The sequence below is a fragment of the Hydractinia symbiolongicarpus genome, chromosome 11 (genome assembly GCF_029227915.1).
Source record: "Hydractinia symbiolongicarpus strain clone_291-10 chromosome 11, HSymV2.1, whole genome shotgun sequence".
Taxonomy (NCBI): Eukaryota; Metazoa; Cnidaria; class Hydrozoa; order Anthoathecata; family Hydractiniidae; genus Hydractinia; species Hydractinia symbiolongicarpus.
In genome coordinates, this window is record NC_079885.1 from 24,802,249 (window position 1) to 24,820,581 (window position 18,333).

General features: G+C 30.9%; 1 protein-coding gene across 2 annotated transcripts; it reads left to right on the forward strand.

Moving 5' to 3' along the window:
• Nucleotides 1–15,557, forward strand: LOC130613739 (conserved oligomeric Golgi complex subunit 4-like). 2 transcript variants are annotated; one of them, XR_008975722.1, is made up of 29 exons: nucleotides 1–132; nucleotides 3,368–3,450; nucleotides 4,237–4,351; nucleotides 4,436–4,486; nucleotides 4,600–4,650; nucleotides 4,936–5,011; nucleotides 5,621–5,738; nucleotides 6,023–6,098; nucleotides 6,174–6,228; nucleotides 7,018–7,119; nucleotides 7,292–7,329; nucleotides 7,982–8,050; nucleotides 8,727–8,782; nucleotides 8,894–8,990; nucleotides 9,192–9,231; nucleotides 9,777–9,895; nucleotides 10,227–10,312; nucleotides 10,808–10,864; nucleotides 11,093–11,164; nucleotides 11,405–11,489; nucleotides 11,977–12,039; nucleotides 12,639–12,692; nucleotides 12,843–12,896; nucleotides 13,086–13,178; nucleotides 13,826–13,909; nucleotides 14,299–14,400; nucleotides 14,991–15,129; nucleotides 15,205–15,296; nucleotides 15,430–15,557. XR_008975722.1 is itself a non-coding variant. In XM_057435076.1 (29 exons), exons 1-29 carry the CDS (start codon nucleotides 37–39, stop codon nucleotides 15,470–15,472), a joined length of 2,256 nt encoding a protein of 751 aa, XP_057291059.1. In that variant the 5' UTR covers nucleotides 1–36; the 3' UTR covers nucleotides 15,473–15,557. The 2 variants fall into 2 exon arrangements, 1 of the variants encoding a protein (XP_057291059.1); XM_057435076.1 differs by having other exon boundaries at nucleotides 14,991–15,119.
• The last annotated feature ends 2,776 nt before the right edge of the window (nucleotides 15,558–18,333 follow it).

Below are 18,333 nucleotides of genomic sequence, written 5' to 3' on the forward strand. Positions count from 1 at the left end.
TTTTTCGAATTCGTGGAACTGGACCATGTTTTAAAGATGGCGGATGGATCAACTTTCGATGATATTGATATAGACACTATCACAGATATCAATGAGTTAAAGCGATACCATAGCCTTTTACAGAAACAAGAGGTAAAACAATTATTTATTCGTTAGATTGGCGAACACTCTCTGCCTTCACTTCGTAATCAGGCAGGTCATTTTCCCGGCTTTAAATTAGATAATTTTTCAAGAAGAATTAGCTAGAAGAATACCGTTTAAAATTTAATTTGAGTTTTTTTTGGATCTTATGCTTCCCGCCGAAATCTTTAATCTTCATTAATAGTTATTTTACTATTTGAGAGTTCTGCTTTTTTACCTACACTAAAGTATGAGCATGCCCATTGTTCTCAAAATGCAATCAAAACAACTACGTCACACGCGGTGGTCCAATAGCTAGCCCACCCTAGCTAGCTAGCTAAATGTGAAAACTCAGTAAGTATCATAACCATCATGATGCACAGCAAGAAAGAGTTAAACGTGAAAAAAACTAAAAAGAAGAGATGGCTAAGCCGCCATTAAAGACAAGAAGGTGCCGATAAGCCGCAAACACCCGCATATATAAGGGCGAGTTTGGGCGACTTTTTGAATTAAATTGACGGTTGTCCGTCGAAACCGTCCATACTTTCCCGAACTCGCCCGGAACATTCTCGAAATGCAACACCTTGTAACATAAACATGGCGGACGACAGTTGAAAAAACGCGTTTGAAGAGAAAGAAGGAGGTAATAAAGTTTATATATAAGTTATTTATCAAGTAAATCTTATCAAAAACCATAAAAAACAGTTCTTTTAAGAACTTAGCTACCATTTAGTTAGTTCATTTTAATTTTTATACTTTTTTAAATAATTCTTCGAATGTCATTTATGGTGAATCTTTTTTTTTTCAGGCATTGTTCAGGACTATGCGGGTTTTTTCAGGCAAATACCTGAATTTTTTTTAAAACGCAGAACTCGCCCGAAAAGGCCCGCACTTTTTACGGCGTATGCGGCTTATCAGCACCCTCGTTTAAAGACAAACCCAGATCTGGGTTTGCTCCATTTAAAATAGGTTAGAAAAAAGAGTTAAAGACAGAGCTCTGCAGCCATCCTGGTTTTTCTCAGTCTTCTTCATGATTTAGAATTAATGTTTTTTTGAGGGGACCAAAGAAAGTCACTAAGCTCTTTTCCATACAATGGCCGTAAAGAAAAATACTGGATTCAGAATGATATTAAGGCCTTAATATTATTCTGAATTAAGGGCTCCTGAAGCTCAGAAAGTTCTTAACAGTATGGCAGCATTTCAATCTTAATATGGTGCGAGTCATAATTTGAGCTTCTAAATATGGAATAAGTTTGAGGTGCTGAAGTAACTTTTGTATACAGTTGAATGAATAAATAATTGTACACAAAATTTGTCCCTAACATGCAATGGAGTTCACATACTGTATTTCCTCTTTTGAGCACTCCCGTTTTTGGTGCCTCCTAATAACCAGCCCCTTACTGTAAAGGATTGAATAAACACCCCTTCCAAGTAACCGCCCCTTCCGAGTATATATTAGGAGCAAAAGGGGGCACTTATTTGGATTTTTGTAAAATAGAAAACAACAAGTATTTAAAAGAAAATAGCTTTCTTTTTTATTTCTTTTTCATGGTCAAACTTCATTTTAAATTATTTATATTTTTCTTTCTTCTTCAAAAGTTCATTGTTCAGAATAATAATCATATCTTTATTTTGCATTAAAGCACTATATCTTGAAGGGATGAAAAGTCCAACCTTTCTCTTTCTCTTGCCTGTAACCATTGCGATTAAGAGATTCTTTGTGAAGAAAACCTGTTTAATTCAATCAATATGACTGATTTAGATATTGAGGAGGCTGGGAACGAAATATTTATACTTGATGAATACGAGAATGAAGATGAATTGATCAATGTAGAAAACATTTAAAAAGAGATATTCACTGTAGCTTTATTTTTATCTTCTGTTTCTGTAAATAAATAAAAATAAAAATTGAATAAGCGCTCCCCTTTAAGATTGAAAAGCGTATTAGAGTAACAATAATAAAGTCAAACACCTAAATAACCGCCCTAGCACTTATTGGAAACTAGCAAAAAAGTCTTCTTTTGCTTGACAAAACCATTAGAAATATTTTGAAAAAAAGTTTTTTTCTTTTTTTCTATAAAATGCTATAGACACTGAGTACAGTCCAAATGTAAGCTTTCGCGTACGTGCTATACAAATCTTTTCATGCACGTCGAAAGCACTTTTATCTTTTGTTTATCGTAATTATGTTGCAAGTGATTCAACAGAAGCCTTGCGATAAAACAATACTGTAATTATTTTCTCATAATCTTTAAAAGTTAACCCGTTTAAAAAATATCTTTCTTAACATTTTATTCTGTTATTTTTTTAACAAAATGTTACGGCAAAGATTATAAAGATTAAAAAAAATTTAAACATGAACTATGCTGGATATTTCTTCTATTTAGTGAAGTTGACTGATAATGATTGATTTGAGTGCAAATAAGTATTTATTTTTAACACCTCTCACAAGTTTTTTGAAAAAAAAATATAATCGCGTCCCTCCCTAATTTAAAAAATTTAATAAGTGCCTGCGCGCTTAATAGAGGAAATATGGTATGCATAATTCCTGGTTGTATGCGAGGGTATTTTTTTGTTTATCAATACTTTAAGTTATTCTAAGGTAGGTTACTCATAAGTGTCAAAAATAACATTGTGACTACATCGCTAAGGGCCTAAATATTTAAAAGATATCATTGTAAAAAATCAGAATTCTACTCGGGAGGAGGATTTTCTTTTTGATCATGGTCAAAAATGTGTGACATGTTTAAAATATTGAATTTGCGTGTTTCAACAAAACTCACCATTTATCAACATGGAAGTACCATTCTAAGTAATTGTAGTAATTTCCCCAACATTGTATGCTTTCATATTGCAATTACTCAGCAATGGTAACCCAAAAACTAAACCATTTTGACCATGTAATCAATGACCAGTAACAACAATATTTTCAACTTTTTAATGTTACCTTTTAAAAGATGTCTTAAAAATTTCTGGAAAGGTAATATTTGTTAAGCTATCTATGATTAACTTGAGCATGTTGTCATTGTTTTTTGATAGTTAAAATGGTGAATGTAAATGCAATAATATTTTTATAAATATCATTTTCCGCTATTAGATTTGGTTGAATAGCACCATGCATTGTTATAAAAAAAAGTTAGGAATATTTGTTGCAATGAAAAACAGCAATAAAGTTTTCTTATTCAGTAGAAGGAATAAATCTTCATTTCAAAATTTTTTATCATTTTTTATTTTTATCATTTTTTAGCAAGAACATGATGCTGAACTGGACCAAATCTTAGAAAATCATAATAAAATTGATCAGCGCATACTGTCCATAAAAGAACTATTGTAAGTTGTTTACCTTTTTGTATATAATTTTAATAATGTTACATATAATAATATATAATTTGTTCGGTGTACTGGTTGTGGTATTTTTCTTAAAGGAAGGCTGTGGGGAGTTAAATAGATATGACATTTAATTCAAAAAAGTTGTATATACTTATATTTTAAAGCGATCTGAAAGTACTTTTACAAGTTGGACTTATACCTAAAAGATTTGCATGAGAAATTCCCAATGATATATGTGTCATCAGTAAAAGTTCATGTGACTCCAGAATAGCTTTTTAAATATTTTTTTATGTTGCACGACCACCATTTTAAATCGCTAAGAATTTGTGTGTATTATTTCTTATATAACTTGAATGATGTCAATAGCATTTAAAAGACCCTGCTTTGCAACTTATAAGATGCTTAAATAAGTTGAAAACAGCATTTTTACATCAGTTTTTATACCTATGTGGGGATAAAAAACTGATGTCAAAGTGTTATCATGAAATTATCAAAGGGCCTTCAAACCAACATATGTAATGTCTGTAATCAATAATGCTAACATCATCAAAAATTTTGTTTCTGTAAATGTTTCCATTGCAAATAATTTTATAAATGTTTTCAAAAGTTCACATTTCGTATTACCCATACATGATGAACAAAAAATTATTTTGTTTTCATCTTTTCAGCTCAAAATTGTTTTCGCTTTTGCAAAGAGTGGAAATATATGTGTTTCTGTCTTTTATTTGTGTTAGTATATAGACTTGTTTAATATAGCTTTGAATTGTTTTTTATTTTAAATGTTAGACCAAACTTGAAATTATTGTCAAAAGAAGCAGGTCATCTCACTGATGTTATTGTAAAAACAAGCTCACTTGCTGAGAAAGTGAGCAGCAAAGTAAGGGAGCTAGACCTAGCTAAGGTGAGAAAAAAAATAATTGATATGATCTGTTTTTTAAAGTTTAGGAAATAAGCTGCAAAGTATGATTGCGTAAATTATTTTTAGAGTCGTGTACAGGAAGCAATAAAAAGAGTGGATGACATTCTGGACTTAAAAGTATGTTTGTAATGTAGAATTTTTTGTGACATGGAAAGTTATAACATTGTAAAAAATGTTTCGATTCTTTTGCAGTTTTTATGTTTTATTTTTTGCATTTCTTCCCACTGTAGTCGTGTGTTGAAGGTGTTCAATCATCTTTTCAAAAAGAAGAATATGAACAGGTTAGTGAAGTTGATCACATATTTTAGTACCTTACTAGTCGTTGGCCCATGGATAAATCCACGGTTCACCCATTCTTTATTTACCACGTTTTGTGTGTCTCACCACTGTGGTTACCATTTTGCGTAGCAGACAGACGTATACATATATGTAATTGATATTGTTAAAATCTCAAGTCTTTGTTACACAAACTATATTAATGTACCATTATTTGAACTAAGTCATAACCGTTTCTTCTTTATAATGTAATGTGCTTCTTTTTTCCTGTACACTGTTTAATTTTTTAGGCAGCAGCATTTATTCACAGATACTTGAGTTTAGATGAGAGAGCAATGCGAGAGATTTTGCCAGTTGATACTGAAGGTGAATGTTGAATCTTCTTTTTTTTTTTTTGTAAATGTAGCCAAAATCATAAACTGCATTCAAAAATTGTCAATGGCAACAAGGAACTTTTTTCAGTACTGAATAAAATAGAAAGACTTTGAATCTGAATCTTTGAATCTTTTGATCGCCCTTTTTGTTGTTTCCAACAAGCTCCTAGGAACAAATAAAAGTATAACTATTACTGTTGTGTATTCCATTTATTTTTATTTACTGTTTTCCCTCCCTCCTTATTCTGTTCTGTTCCTCTTTTCAATGTACATTTGTATCCATTCATTTGATATCCTATCTTTTTCAAATCTTCTGTTTCCTTTAACCATTGTTGTTTAATTATTTTTGTTTATGTTGTTCTATATTTTATTTTCAGACATTTAATGATGTGTTTCGTCAATTCTTTCATTCCACACTTACACTGTCTTGTTGTTTCTTCCTTTTTTTTACTTCCCTTTGTATATAGTTCTTTCTCAATATTTTTCTTGATCTTCTTTTTCCATTCTGCTTTTGTCATTATCGTCACATTTTCTAGTTTCCTTCCAATCTTTTTTGCATTTTTTTCTTTTTTGTATACTAAATAAATTTAACCTTTTGTAGAAACTGATTTAAATGCGTCATTCACATACCTACATAAAGCACAAGAAGATTTGCAGCAAGCTGTAAGAAAGAAATTCGATGAAGCTGTAGTACAACGTAAAAAATCAGAAGTTGAAAGGTATATGTCAGCATATATAAAACTGTGATGTAATGTAACAGCAGTGTATAATACAAACAAAAGAAAAGTAAAAGTCCACATCAGTTAGAGTTTTTTTTAACTATTTTTTTATGGATTTTATACTTTTTCCAGTTGAGTTTTGAAACTTATAATTTTGGTATTGTCGTAATTGCTATGTGTTGTTTTGTAACTCCAGATTGTCATCTTGTTAGAAATAAATTAGATTTTTATACTACTTGCGTAATGCATAGTTATTTACGTTTATTTTAACTTGTTTGTTGTAGATTTTTCAAGTTATTTCCGTTAGTTGGTTTGCATGAAGAAGGTCTTTTAAAGTTTTCAAAATACTTACGACAGCAGGTAGTAATTTATTTTTTCATAATTTTTTTTAATGTGTATCCTTTTTTGTTCATGAACAATATTCATGTTTTTTAGATAGCAGATTTATCAGAAGTCAACATCGATACAGCTCTTAATATTAATACCAATGGTAAGTTTTCTTATTTTTAGTATATTTTTTATGTATAAGCAAAGCATTTCTTTCAGTTTCTTTATTGATGTTTCATATTGTTTGTGATTTTTTTTGTTTTAAATAACTTACACAGTACCAAACAAATATGTTAAAATTAGACTCAATAAAAACCTTAAAAGTATTTCTCATTCTCTAAATAAAAACGCAAAAAGTACGAATATTTTCCAAATCATTTTGTCTTGTAATACTTTATCTCATGGTAACTGTTATTGTTTGCAGCCCATTTAATATTTTCCTTCTCATAAGTTTTAATATTTGGCAAAGTCATTTGTTGGGATTTCTTTTCTATTACTTTGGTCGTACCTTTGAGATTTTTCTTGTGTCTCTGTGCTTAAACACTTTAAGTATGGAAAAAATTCATATAACCCTTTGTAGGTTTTAAAAGTGTTTTTTACATTTTTGTTTTTAGTCAGATTATGTTCACGAAGCAGTTTTTCTCAAGAAAATTAGATCCATCCAATTTTTTGCATTAAGAATTTTGTGTCTATGATCCTGACTAAATATGACTCTCATCAATTCATGTTAGAAATTAGAAATATTATGGTTTTTAAAATGTAATTATTTGGACTTTGTTTTTGTGCATTTAATAAGCCTGCTTCTTTTGAGGAAATACTGCCTTGTAAAAATGAGTTATGCCAGATAAAGAATCCAGAGTTATATTCATTGTGCATAAAAAATGCCCCACTTGACAGCTAAAAATATTTAATACAAAATTAGATAAATATACATGACTTTTTAATATTCTAGACAATAAAGCAACTGTAATATTTGCAAAAACATTGACATTGCTTTTCGAAGAAATCGCAAAACTTGTCGAAGAACACCAACCCCTTGTAGATACTTTTTATGGTGAGTTATTTCATTTTGACACATATCCAAAAAATTTAACACATGGTTATTGTATAAAAACGTTTAATGTATAATTGTGCGTTTCTTGAAAGATTTTTTCTAAGGTTCCGATAGGCATCAGTATAAAACATTTGTAAAATATTTATTTAATGTTTTTTATATATAATTTAAGGACCAGGGAGAATGGTGGCGGTTCAGAAAGAATTGCAGGTAGTATAATTGCTTTTTTTCATTTATATAATGTTAACTTAGTTGTAAAAGCATTTTTTTTTTGATTTTTATAATGTTAACTTAGTTGTAAAAGCATTTTTTTTATTTATATAATGTTAACTTAGTTGTAAAAGAATTTTTTATGATTTTTATAATGTTAACTTAGTTATAAAAGCAATTTTTTTGATTTCTATGATGTTAACTTAGTTGTAAAAGCAATTTTTTTGATTTTTATAATGTTAACTTAGTTGTAAAAGCAATTTTTTTTATTTTTATAATGTTAACTTAGTTGTAAAAGCATTTTTTTTTTGATTTTTATAATGTTAACTTAGTTGTAAAAGCAATTTTTTTTTGATTTTTGTAATGTTAACTTAGTTGTAAAAGCATTTTTTGTATTTTTATAATGTTAACTTAGTTGTAAAAGCAATTTTTTTGATTTTTATAATGTTAACTTAGTTATAAAAGCAATTTTTTTGATTTCTATGATGTTAACTTAGATGTAAAAGCATTTTTTTTTGATTTTTATAATGTTAACTTAGTTGTAAAAGCATTTTTTTTTGATTTTTATAATGTTAACTTAGTTGTAAAAGCAATTTTTTTGATTTTTATAATGTTAACTTAGTTGTAAAAGCAATTTTTTTTGTCTTTTTAGGAGGAATGTGATAAACAATCAGAATATATCATAGATCAGTTTTTAAAATCAAGAAAGTTTGATATTGTTGTAAGTGTGTGTTTTTTCAACAAAGAAATAACAATAGGTTTTCAATTTGTGAACTGCACCAGTTTCAATATGTAACCATTACCTCAGGGTGCCCACCCTCATCCAAAATCATACAATCTCATACAAAATGACAAATCTCCTCTATTCTCCTACAATCATATACAAAACTACCTGAAAATATATTTTCTCATACAAACTCCTACTTTTTTAGCAAAATTTTGTTTTTAACATTTCTTTGGACCTTCAAATAAACATATTGTTACCTTATTACTTTCTGTAATTTTTGGGACATAATTGGTTTTCCTGCTGAGTTTTAATAATCCTATTTTGTGAAGCAGGACCTGTTAAGGTGATAATATACAATATTATACTAAACGAGCTACTTACGAATTGAAAATTTGAAAAGAGTTTCCTACAATCTCCTACTTTTTTGTTACTTTTTTATCAATTTGACCGTGTAATCCCAAACAAATGAACGGAAAATTTACCTACAATCTCCTACAAGTGAGACATAAAATTATGGTGGTCACCCTGTACCTATGAATTGTAACAATGGTCTGTTATTTGTACTTGCAATTGGCATGGCATGTGCATATTTCTCTTAAAATGCTGTACTTACACAGATTTAAAAAAATTAAATATTGGTGCAATGTAATATACAGTTTTTCTTCTTTAGTGTGAAAATCTACGAAAAAGTCATAAGCCTTCAAAAAGTTCAGAAGTGAAGGGGAAGTAAGTATACCAGTTCTATCAGGCAAACGAAAACTTTGAATAGAACAGCAGGTTCTTTAACTACATTAATTCCCTTGGTTTTATGTATAAAGTTTTATATTTTCTCTTTAGACTTGACCCCAAAGATTTAGATATCTTACTAGGGGAAATTGTTCTCCTGAGCTCGAGAACTGAACTATACCAAAACTTTTTACGAAAAACTGTAGAAGTGAGTTTGTTTCCTTTAATATTATGCATTATCCCACTCAAACAAACATTATGACACTTTATGTGTCCACTATCACAAAATATATTTCACTACTTTGTTATTAGTGGAGTAACTAAAAGTCGTTCTTACTTAACATTTATTTTTGATAATTTAACATTTAAAAAATTGCTTTCATTTCTTGTTTTAATTTGGTATTTTTAGAATGATATCAATTCTCTACCTGAAGATGAAGTAAAAAAAGGTTGGTATACATTCATGGTTACTCCTTATAAAATCTTAAATTATCAATAAGATATATACAGTTGGAACATGTGGAAAGTTCATTCAACTGAAAATATCTGTTAATTTTAATATAAAAATAAGGAGCTTATTTATGTAGATTCTTCAGCTTTTCTGTATTAGAAAAACATATAAACAAAGAATAATTAAAACCGAAGCATATATTTCATGTATATTTCCATGTGAATATCGTAGATATATCATGCGTATATATATTCATGAAAATATGTATATTTTCACTCTCCAACTGAAGATGAATTAAAAATGTACATTGAAGTACAAAAATCTTTGGTTTTAATAAATTGATTTTTTTTTGTTTATATGTTTTTTATATTGCTCATGGCTTCATTTTTTTTCTGTATTACCCAACGAAGATGTGTGTAGCACTTTTGCTTGAATGACTTGTTTATGGTCTAATAAAATTCACTAAGACTAGAACTGAGCCTAATCTTAAACAAATGTGCTAACCAATACACAAAGACTTAAAGTTAATCACAATTTTTTCAGATCTCGAAAAAACGTGTGAAATGTTGATATCAAATAGCGGATTGAGTCGAAAACTACAAACATTAATGGGTGACTATATTGTGATGGAAGGTTACTTTATGAAAGAAATGATGGCTAAAGTAAGATCCTTTTTAACAATATGACATAATTCTTGGTTTTTACAAATTTTGTAATGCTAGATAAGTGATACTATATTTTTGTTGTTAAATACAGCACCCACTGCTTTGATAATCAGAGGATTATTTAGTACTGTTCTTGAAAAAAAAACTTTTTAATTTGCCAGAATTTTTGAATTCATTGTAATGTAATCCAAATTAGCTTTAGTTGGCGTTTGCTATACATATTCCAAGCCGTAAAAGAGGGGGGATCCTTTTTGATCTTCTCTTGAATAAAACTTCACTTTTCCCTTTAATCTGGAGCAAAGAATTATAGATGTTTTTCATGTTTTAGGCTGTTTCTATGGATTCATCTGATAGTGATTCATTGACTTCGAGTATGGTGGATGATGTATTTTTTGTTCTACAAAAATCATTACGGTATGTCTGTTTGATCAGTATAGCAGCTAGCAGTACTAACTAAGAATGACGAAAGAAAAAGTGCATTAATCATTGAGGGATCTACATGCGTATGTTTTCAGACTGAGGAAAATCTTATTTAAGTCTTTATTTTTTACATTAAAATATAATTTTGTCAAATTTTGCCAATTTACCATGATTGAAAGAAGAAAAATTATACTGTAACCAAAAAAACAGAACATATTGCTAAAGTTTGCCGAAATTTGACTGGAAATGAAGAAATTCAGTTTCTGAAAAACAAAATGCAACAGTGAACATCAACGGTGAGCTATAAAAAATGTGAATCATTTGAAGCACGGTGTGTTGTTAAAAATATATTTTGGTGTATTATTGAAGATATATTCTGGCGTATTATTGAAGATATATTCTGGTGTATTATTGAAGATAATTCTGGTGTATTATTGAAGATATGTTCTGGTGTATTATTGAAGATATATTTTGGGTATATATTTTTAGGCGTACACTGTCCACATCAAATATCAACATAATATGTGCAGTTTTGAATAACGCTAGGTATTGTTATTTATATGTGTTTACCAAACAATTTCAAATCCGAGAGTTTCCTCAATACTCACTCCCTTCTATAAATTATAGGAGACACGATTTTTTGGCCCAGGGGAGGGGTATTTTAGCTTTCTTTTATAGTACTCGGTTATAACAGACGAAATATCTGGTAATAATAATTTTCTATCTTCCCGCGTGTAAATATTTTCTTCAAGTTTGAACGATTAATATTACTAGTTCGATCGCCATGACTGAATATAAAGACATGCTCAAAGCAAAGTTGAAAGCTACTGGTTTTCCTTCAAGCACGTAAGTGAAGATTTTAAAAGTATTGAGCATCATTTCAATGTTGTTTTAATGCTTATTCGAGTGTGTGAAGAAAATCGAGGAATAGTGCGTTTGCAAGGTGGCATAAAAATAACTAGCTTCATAATTTTCAAGATAGCTGCTGTCTTAAAGGTGGTACTATCAACTTAATAGTTTTCTTCGGGAGGATTTAAAACTTGTGAACCACTCCTTTATGAGTTTTTTAACCTTTTCGTTTCATAGGATCGATTTGTCGGGTATGTTCCAAGGCAAACTTCAACTTCAAACAAATATAAGCGAGCTGTTAGAAGCCAAAAAAAACTTTTTGGTGAGTTATAATGTTTTAACATCGTTGCATGGGTTTTTAAAAACTTGAGTAACACAGTTTGAATTTTATTAGGGAGAGATGTTTGTAAAGTTTTTTATTTTGTATTTTATCATTTTATTATTATTATTATGTATTTATCGATTTTTCACATAATCTATGTTTTTCTTTGAAGATGATTGCCATTTAAGTCAAATACTGAATGATAAGTGTGCAGAAAGTACAGGAGGTCATGTGTCACTTTTCGCCTTTAATGATATTTGGATATTGTAAATTTTGACGTGGATTGTCTTGTATGTTCTCTGACGTTCCTCTGTGTGTCGATAAGTCATCTACACGTTTACGTGTGTATATAAGAAACTTTTTTATCTTTTTTCTACTTAATAAGAAAAAATTGGGAAAATATGAATGCTAAGGGGTGAACAGAAAATGCAGAAGAAATTATCAGAAATTTCTCACTGGTAACATGATTTTTTCACTTTCTTTTTAGATCGTACTTAATAATATTGACACAAGCGGCGAGTATTTGCAGAAATTGGTTGATGATATAAAGGTAAGACTAGTTATCCTAAGAGAGCAAATTCATTGCGGAAGAATTTTTGCGGATTTTTTTTGTTGTTGCAGATTTGGCCCAATTTTTTTTTTAAATCGTTCATCTGCAAAAATGCTTCTTGCAAAATTCCCTATTTCTTGTTTCCGCACCAATTTCTGCCGTAACATTATGCAGTTCTTCTTACTTCGATCTCTTGTGGTGATAAGCTATAGAGTTTTATAGCTTAACACCATCAATCACAGTCACATTAATAACAAATTTCTGAATCTTCTGCATTTACAAAATTAATTTCACAGATTTTGTCATTCGCAAATATTTTTTCCGAAAATAACGACTGTACATTCGTGTAGCCATGTGGTATAGCTCTACTTCTTCTCATACTGTGAATGGTATTCATCGAAGCAAAGCTTTTGACTTTTGTGTGTGTATATGGATGGTTGGGTTTTTGCCAGGTTTTATTTTTTGCCACGCGATTTGTTAGACGATGAAAGGCTAGGCCGTTTTATTGAGAAACAATAAAATTGACCTTTCGCAAGTAAATACATAAAAAGGTCTCTCATTGAATACAAGTCAAAAACGTTTTTTTTTTTCTGCCATAGATTGAATGTAATCGCACGTTTAAAACGGATGGAAGTGAACGAGAGAAACTCGAGGTGGGTATGATATCAGAAGTGATATGTTTCGATTTCTCTGTCGTTCATTACGTCATAGCTGAAGTTAGATTTTTGTTCATTAACTTGTCGTGTATACTAATTAATGGTCGAACATTCAGTGTTTTATATGCATGTTCATCTTATTTGTAGAGCTGCTTGCTTGATCTTGGCGCGTGTGGCCATTCCTTTAAAGAAATTCTTCAAGTAAGTCCGATACTGCTAATGGTACTGAATCCTCTCCCCAGTTTTTTTTTAAAGAAAACCTCCCCAAGGATAATTGTAATTTTTTTGCAAAATTAAAGGTAATTCAACTGCTGATAATTTTAAGATAAGGCTATAAAAATATCTTCAGGTTAAGATTCAAATTAAATTTACTCTTTCATCTATTTTTAGACTGGTATCACTCAATTGTCAACAAATACAATACTTCCCAAGTTGAACCCGATCACTGATGGCTATTCATCTATCAAACATGATTTATCAGAGGTTGTTATATTTGCTGATCTGTCTTCCTAAAGCCATAAACAGACAATAAGCAGGCGAAAAAGATACCTGGCAGGAGAAATCGTTTTTTCTAGATAGAGCATATGATTAGAATAGCAGATTTAGATCCTAAGTATCGTTTGTCAGAGATAAAACCCTCGCAAGAATTAGACATTAAACGTTCATTGAACAGACAAAGTATTTCAAAGAAAAAGGGAAAATATTTCTTTTTTTTTAGCTTCAAATGATTATTTCGCAAATTTTAATGTTCTCACTTTAAACAATTTTGACTCATTTTAAAGTACTTTGAAAATAAAGAATTAACCTGTGTTTACCTGTTAACCAGGTTAATTCTTTCTTAAAAAATTTTTGAAGACGTTATTTAATTTTTTAGTGCATTTTTTTAATTTTTAAGCCGTTTTTGAATTATTTTAAGGCTTTTGGGGTTAAGTGGAAAAAACCAATTGTTTATAAAAAAACCTCACAAACAGATTTTGAAACATCTGCAAACATTCTTTCTTGTGTCCAGCGACGTTTGATTTCATTCGCTGGTTAAGCTGATGCGAAACTAATTTCTAATATCATGCCACCCATTTACTGACATAGCAGTTTGGTAATAAAAAATAATCATTTACTGTTTTTTATTTTAGGAAGATTTCTCATACTACGAAGTCAATGATCCATTTGTTCAGAATCTGATTGCAACTTTAGATGGAAGTTTAAACGCAGCTAAGGTAGCTACATTCTTGTTCACGTGGAGACCCCAAGTGGCAATTCGAAAATTGTCTCTAAATCAGATATATAATCAGCTATATTAAGTGATTTATTTGGATATATTAAAATCGTAAATTATCTAATACAAATTCGCGAAATTAAATTGCGTAGTTAATTTTTCATCTTCAAAATGTACATCTACCCACTTCTTCATCCATGATATGTCGTTCTGGATGATTCTAAAAAAAATACCGGAGTATTAAAGCCTGCAAATTTGATTCATGGCACGTCGAATCTTTTTTCTAAAAGAGTATATTAAGAAAAAGAGTCCAACACTCCGTCTAAACCTTTTGATATAGAGAATTCAACTGCTGTATAATATTTCGACTATTCTGTATTTTTTTTTCAGAAATGGTTGACTCATTCGAACTATGAATCAGCAATCGGTATAACGTGTCACGAACTTTCCGTCAGGTTAGAAAAAGCAGTCATGAAAACAACCTTTAACAGGGTAAATATATTTTTCCGTTTTAGTTATTAAACTAATTTTTTATGATCATTGGAAGATAAATACTTTCCAATTTTTAACTAAACTGAACTAAATATGACTGGGCCTGATAACATTTAGTGAAGAATTCATAGTACAGACGGGAGGGTATAGCAACATCTTAGAGAAACGTCATAAATACCAGCCTAAAGTAGTTTTAACAGATTTTCCTATCTGAACTTAGCTAGAGAAAAAGTCTGCTTTAGCGACTGTACTTTTAATATTCACTGACCGTTGACAGCAAAATGTATTATCTAAGCATAAACTAATTTTAAAACCGAAAGGTGTTTATGTTTTAAAAAAACATGTCTTTTACACCGCTCGGTCGGCTTTTAAAACAACAGATGTTCGTCTGATAAGTTCGTGTTGTTGTAACATAAAAATTAACACTTCTATTTACAAGCTTTCCGACTGAATCCGCAGTGTTTCCGTTTTTTCGGTTAAAACTAAAAAATAAAGTATACATGTGTTAAAGCTGAATCATTGTTATCAAACTTTCTCTCTCTGTATGAATAAGAATGTATGATCAGGAACCATCTTTTATTTTTGTTTAGTTGGGAGGGTTGCAGTTTGATAAAGAATTGAGATCGTTAATACAATACTTGACCAGCATTACAGAATGGACTGTTAGAGACAAATTTGCTCGATTATCCCAAATCGCGACTATATTAAACCTGGAGAAAGTGCGATTTAGTATACAACTTAGTTTTCTGATCTTCTTCCTCTTAGTTGTTAACGCAAATCATTTGTTATTGTATGTCGTTGTAGGTTAGCGAACTGTTAGAGTACTGGGGCGAGAATTCCGGCCCGTTAACATGGCGGCTTACGCCCGGTGAAGTTCGGAATGTTCTTTCTCTGAGGTGTGTAATGTTTTCTTTTGTTTGTTTATTTCATGTTCGTTTATTTCACGACCGCTTGTTTAACTTTGGATTGATATTTTTATTCTTGTAAGCAAACCGTCTTCTAGGTGAATCTTTTTTATATTTTGTTTAGAAACGATTTTCGAAAGGAAGACATTCAAAGATTAAAGTTGTAATTAATTTCACCCCCTATTTATTTATACGCACGCTTTTTTTTGGTATCATCATCATTTTTGTAGAAGATACACACGAATAATTTCACACGTTGTATTTGTTGTTTCTCTATGAACGCAAGCGCGTGGCGTGGCGCGTGGCCTTGTGGTTATGGAGTTCGCTTCGTAATCACAAGGTCCGTGGTTCGGTCCACAGCGCGGACATGTTTAGAAAATGCCTTTTTCACAGCTACGGGTCTACCCATGCCATGTGAGGGAAATTGGGTAGTTATTACCGGTGCATACTTAATGCATACATTCCGAACACAGGACCCACATTGATAACAGTGTTTCCAACACTGAAGTGGCTATCCTGTACAAATATTCGGAATAATAATAATAATAATAATAACATAACCTTCTTGCTAGGTTTACTGTGCGTTTGGGTACAATCTTGGACATAAATTAGTGGACAAGTATTAACATTTAACACCCCCTTCCCCCGTACTCAGTGTTGCAGCCAAAACAGTAATTGAACATTCAAAATTCAACCTTGAAGTTAGTGGGGGGGAGGGGGAAATTGAAAAGTCCATACACATTTTGTCCAAGATTGTAGTGTGTAAAATATGTTTTTAAGTATTTCAGAGCAGCAAATTTACAAATTCCTTCGGTATAAATAATTTGGACAGGAAAAAAATAATTATTTGGAAATAATGATTTTCATGAATATTTACTTTCATTTGACTCCTTCCGCTGGCTATAGTTTTTGGAATTTTTTTTTCAATAAGACAAAGTTTTTATCGGACATAATTTGTTCGAAAAAAAATCTAAATATAGTACTGATATTGTCACTTTCGTACCATGTACTTTTTAATCAATTTATGAGAATCTGAATTCCTCCAGCAAAACACCTGGAAACAAGTTACTAAATTTATTGCTACACGGATAATTAACTTTTTTTCTTTTCCAACTAATGCAACGTAGACAATCGTCTTTTTTATTTTATTTTAATATGCTTCTCTGGATACATATGCAAAACATGTAATCTGAACCAACCATTATTTCAATGCTTTGTTCATATTTTGTGACAACATGAGACACACAAAAGAGCGTACGATGTGTATCTAGACAACCGAACATGTTTTCTTGGATGAAACAGTTGTATCCATCGTAAGCTAGAATTTCCTCAACCTCGATCCCAGGGCCTGTAGCTTTTTTTGGTTTCATCCTCATATCAAAAAACGCTACAGGCCCCTGGGTTCGAGGTTGGAATTTCTTGTGCACAAACCGCACGCATGATTGTGTGGCTGTCGCTCTGTTGTGTCGTTATTTGCTCGAATGTGTTGTCTGTTTGGAAAAGTTACTCAATTTTGAAACGTTGTTTTACAGATCTTTTATCTTGGACAAACAAGAAAGAAAGTGTACTTTCCACGCTCCCTGGAAACCCGTGGTTGCCAAAACTCGTTCTTATGCCATATTGCAGTCTTTCTGGGAACAGAAAGGAAGCCTAAAAACAAGGTTGCCTGTTACAATTTTTTACAATTAAGCAAAAAAGTAATAAACGAACTCTGAAATTCTTTTTCTTCTTTTAATATTTCTCTTACTAGTTTCTCGATGTTCCATGTCAAAATCAGGAAGGAGTTTAATATCCAGCATAAGGATAAAAATACACAGGGTGGTAGTGATGATCAATTTCAGCTGCAAACACACTTTGTTCTGTTTTGTCCATATATTTTCCGATGTTGGAGCAACATGTCAGTGTTAACTTTCTTCATCATAGAAGCAATGACATATTATAGAGCGTGTCTCCTTGGAACGGCTATAAATTATGAAACTAAAGCCTGGAGGACCCAAGCAATAATTCTCAGGCGCATGCAACGCAATTTTTCGCATGCGTCTGAAATATCGCTCGTGTAACCACCACGCTGTATGCAGTGCAACGTTTTACAAACTTTGTGTTTAACAATAGCCTAGTTAACTAAGCTTTTTTGCCGAGCATATAAAAATTTAGCTTCAGTTGTTTAGACACAAACAAATGTCAGAGCAAATCCATAAAATTTAAATTCACCTCATAGCAAAGCCCGAATGAAAAAACCAATGTGCACAAAATTGGTCCTGTCACATCTTACCCTGTTAAATAATACAACAATTAATTATATTTGTAAATTAATGTTCGGGTAAGTGAGGCCATTCGCGCTCAAACAAAAAGGATTTTCCGATTTTGCAGAAAATCAGAAGAAAATAGAATAGTAAAGAATAATGGAATTAACCAATCCAAAAGCGCGGTCAGTATTCTGACCCCAGGAAAATCGTTTGAGACCAAAAGTGTAATTTTCCCGCCTTAACTATTCCGATTTCCTGATGGTAAAAAAAAGTTTTTTCTGGCTAGTTTAATATAAACAAGTAAAGTGTTAGGTTGTGCTAATTTTAGGTAAGAACTTTGGACTTAACTTTTGTGTAATGGGCTTTAGATATTCATAGTATTGCGCTTTCTTTTCTCATCTGAAAACTGTATTCTAAGGGGATTAAAATCCTGACTCTGTGGTTTTATACTAATAAGTTTACTTCCTTTCTTTGTATCAAACAAACAACCCCCTCCTACTTATGTTTTATATACTGAAGATTGATTTGCGTTGTTTATAAATATCACTTAAACGAGTATTAAAAAGATAATGGTATTCGGTATTGCAAGTAAGATTCATCAGAAACGTATTAACCAGAAAACTTATTTCCTGATTTATTTGTAGAAATATCATTGCAACATGTAGTATTTAAAAAATAATTATTGCATGGTTATTAGTCATGATTTGAAACCCATAATGCGGTTTTCATTACTAATGAAAACGTCCTCGAGATGAAGTTTAAGTTTCATTAAGGAAGTTATT

Bases quoted from the DNA above. Each gene is read 5' to 3' on its own strand.
- LOC130613739 (XM_057435076.1), top strand. From the start codon at position 37: ATGGCGGATGGATCAACTTTCGATGATATTGATATAGACACTATCACA. The intron at 8,051-8,726 runs GTAAGTGTGTGT...TTTCTTCTTTAG, and splicing joins CAAGAAAGTTTGATATTGTT to TGTGAAAATCTACGAAAAAG. The intron at 13,910-14,298 runs GTAGCTACATTC...TTTTTTTTTCAG, and splicing joins GAAGTTTAAACGCAGCTAAG to AAATGGTTGACTCATTCGAA.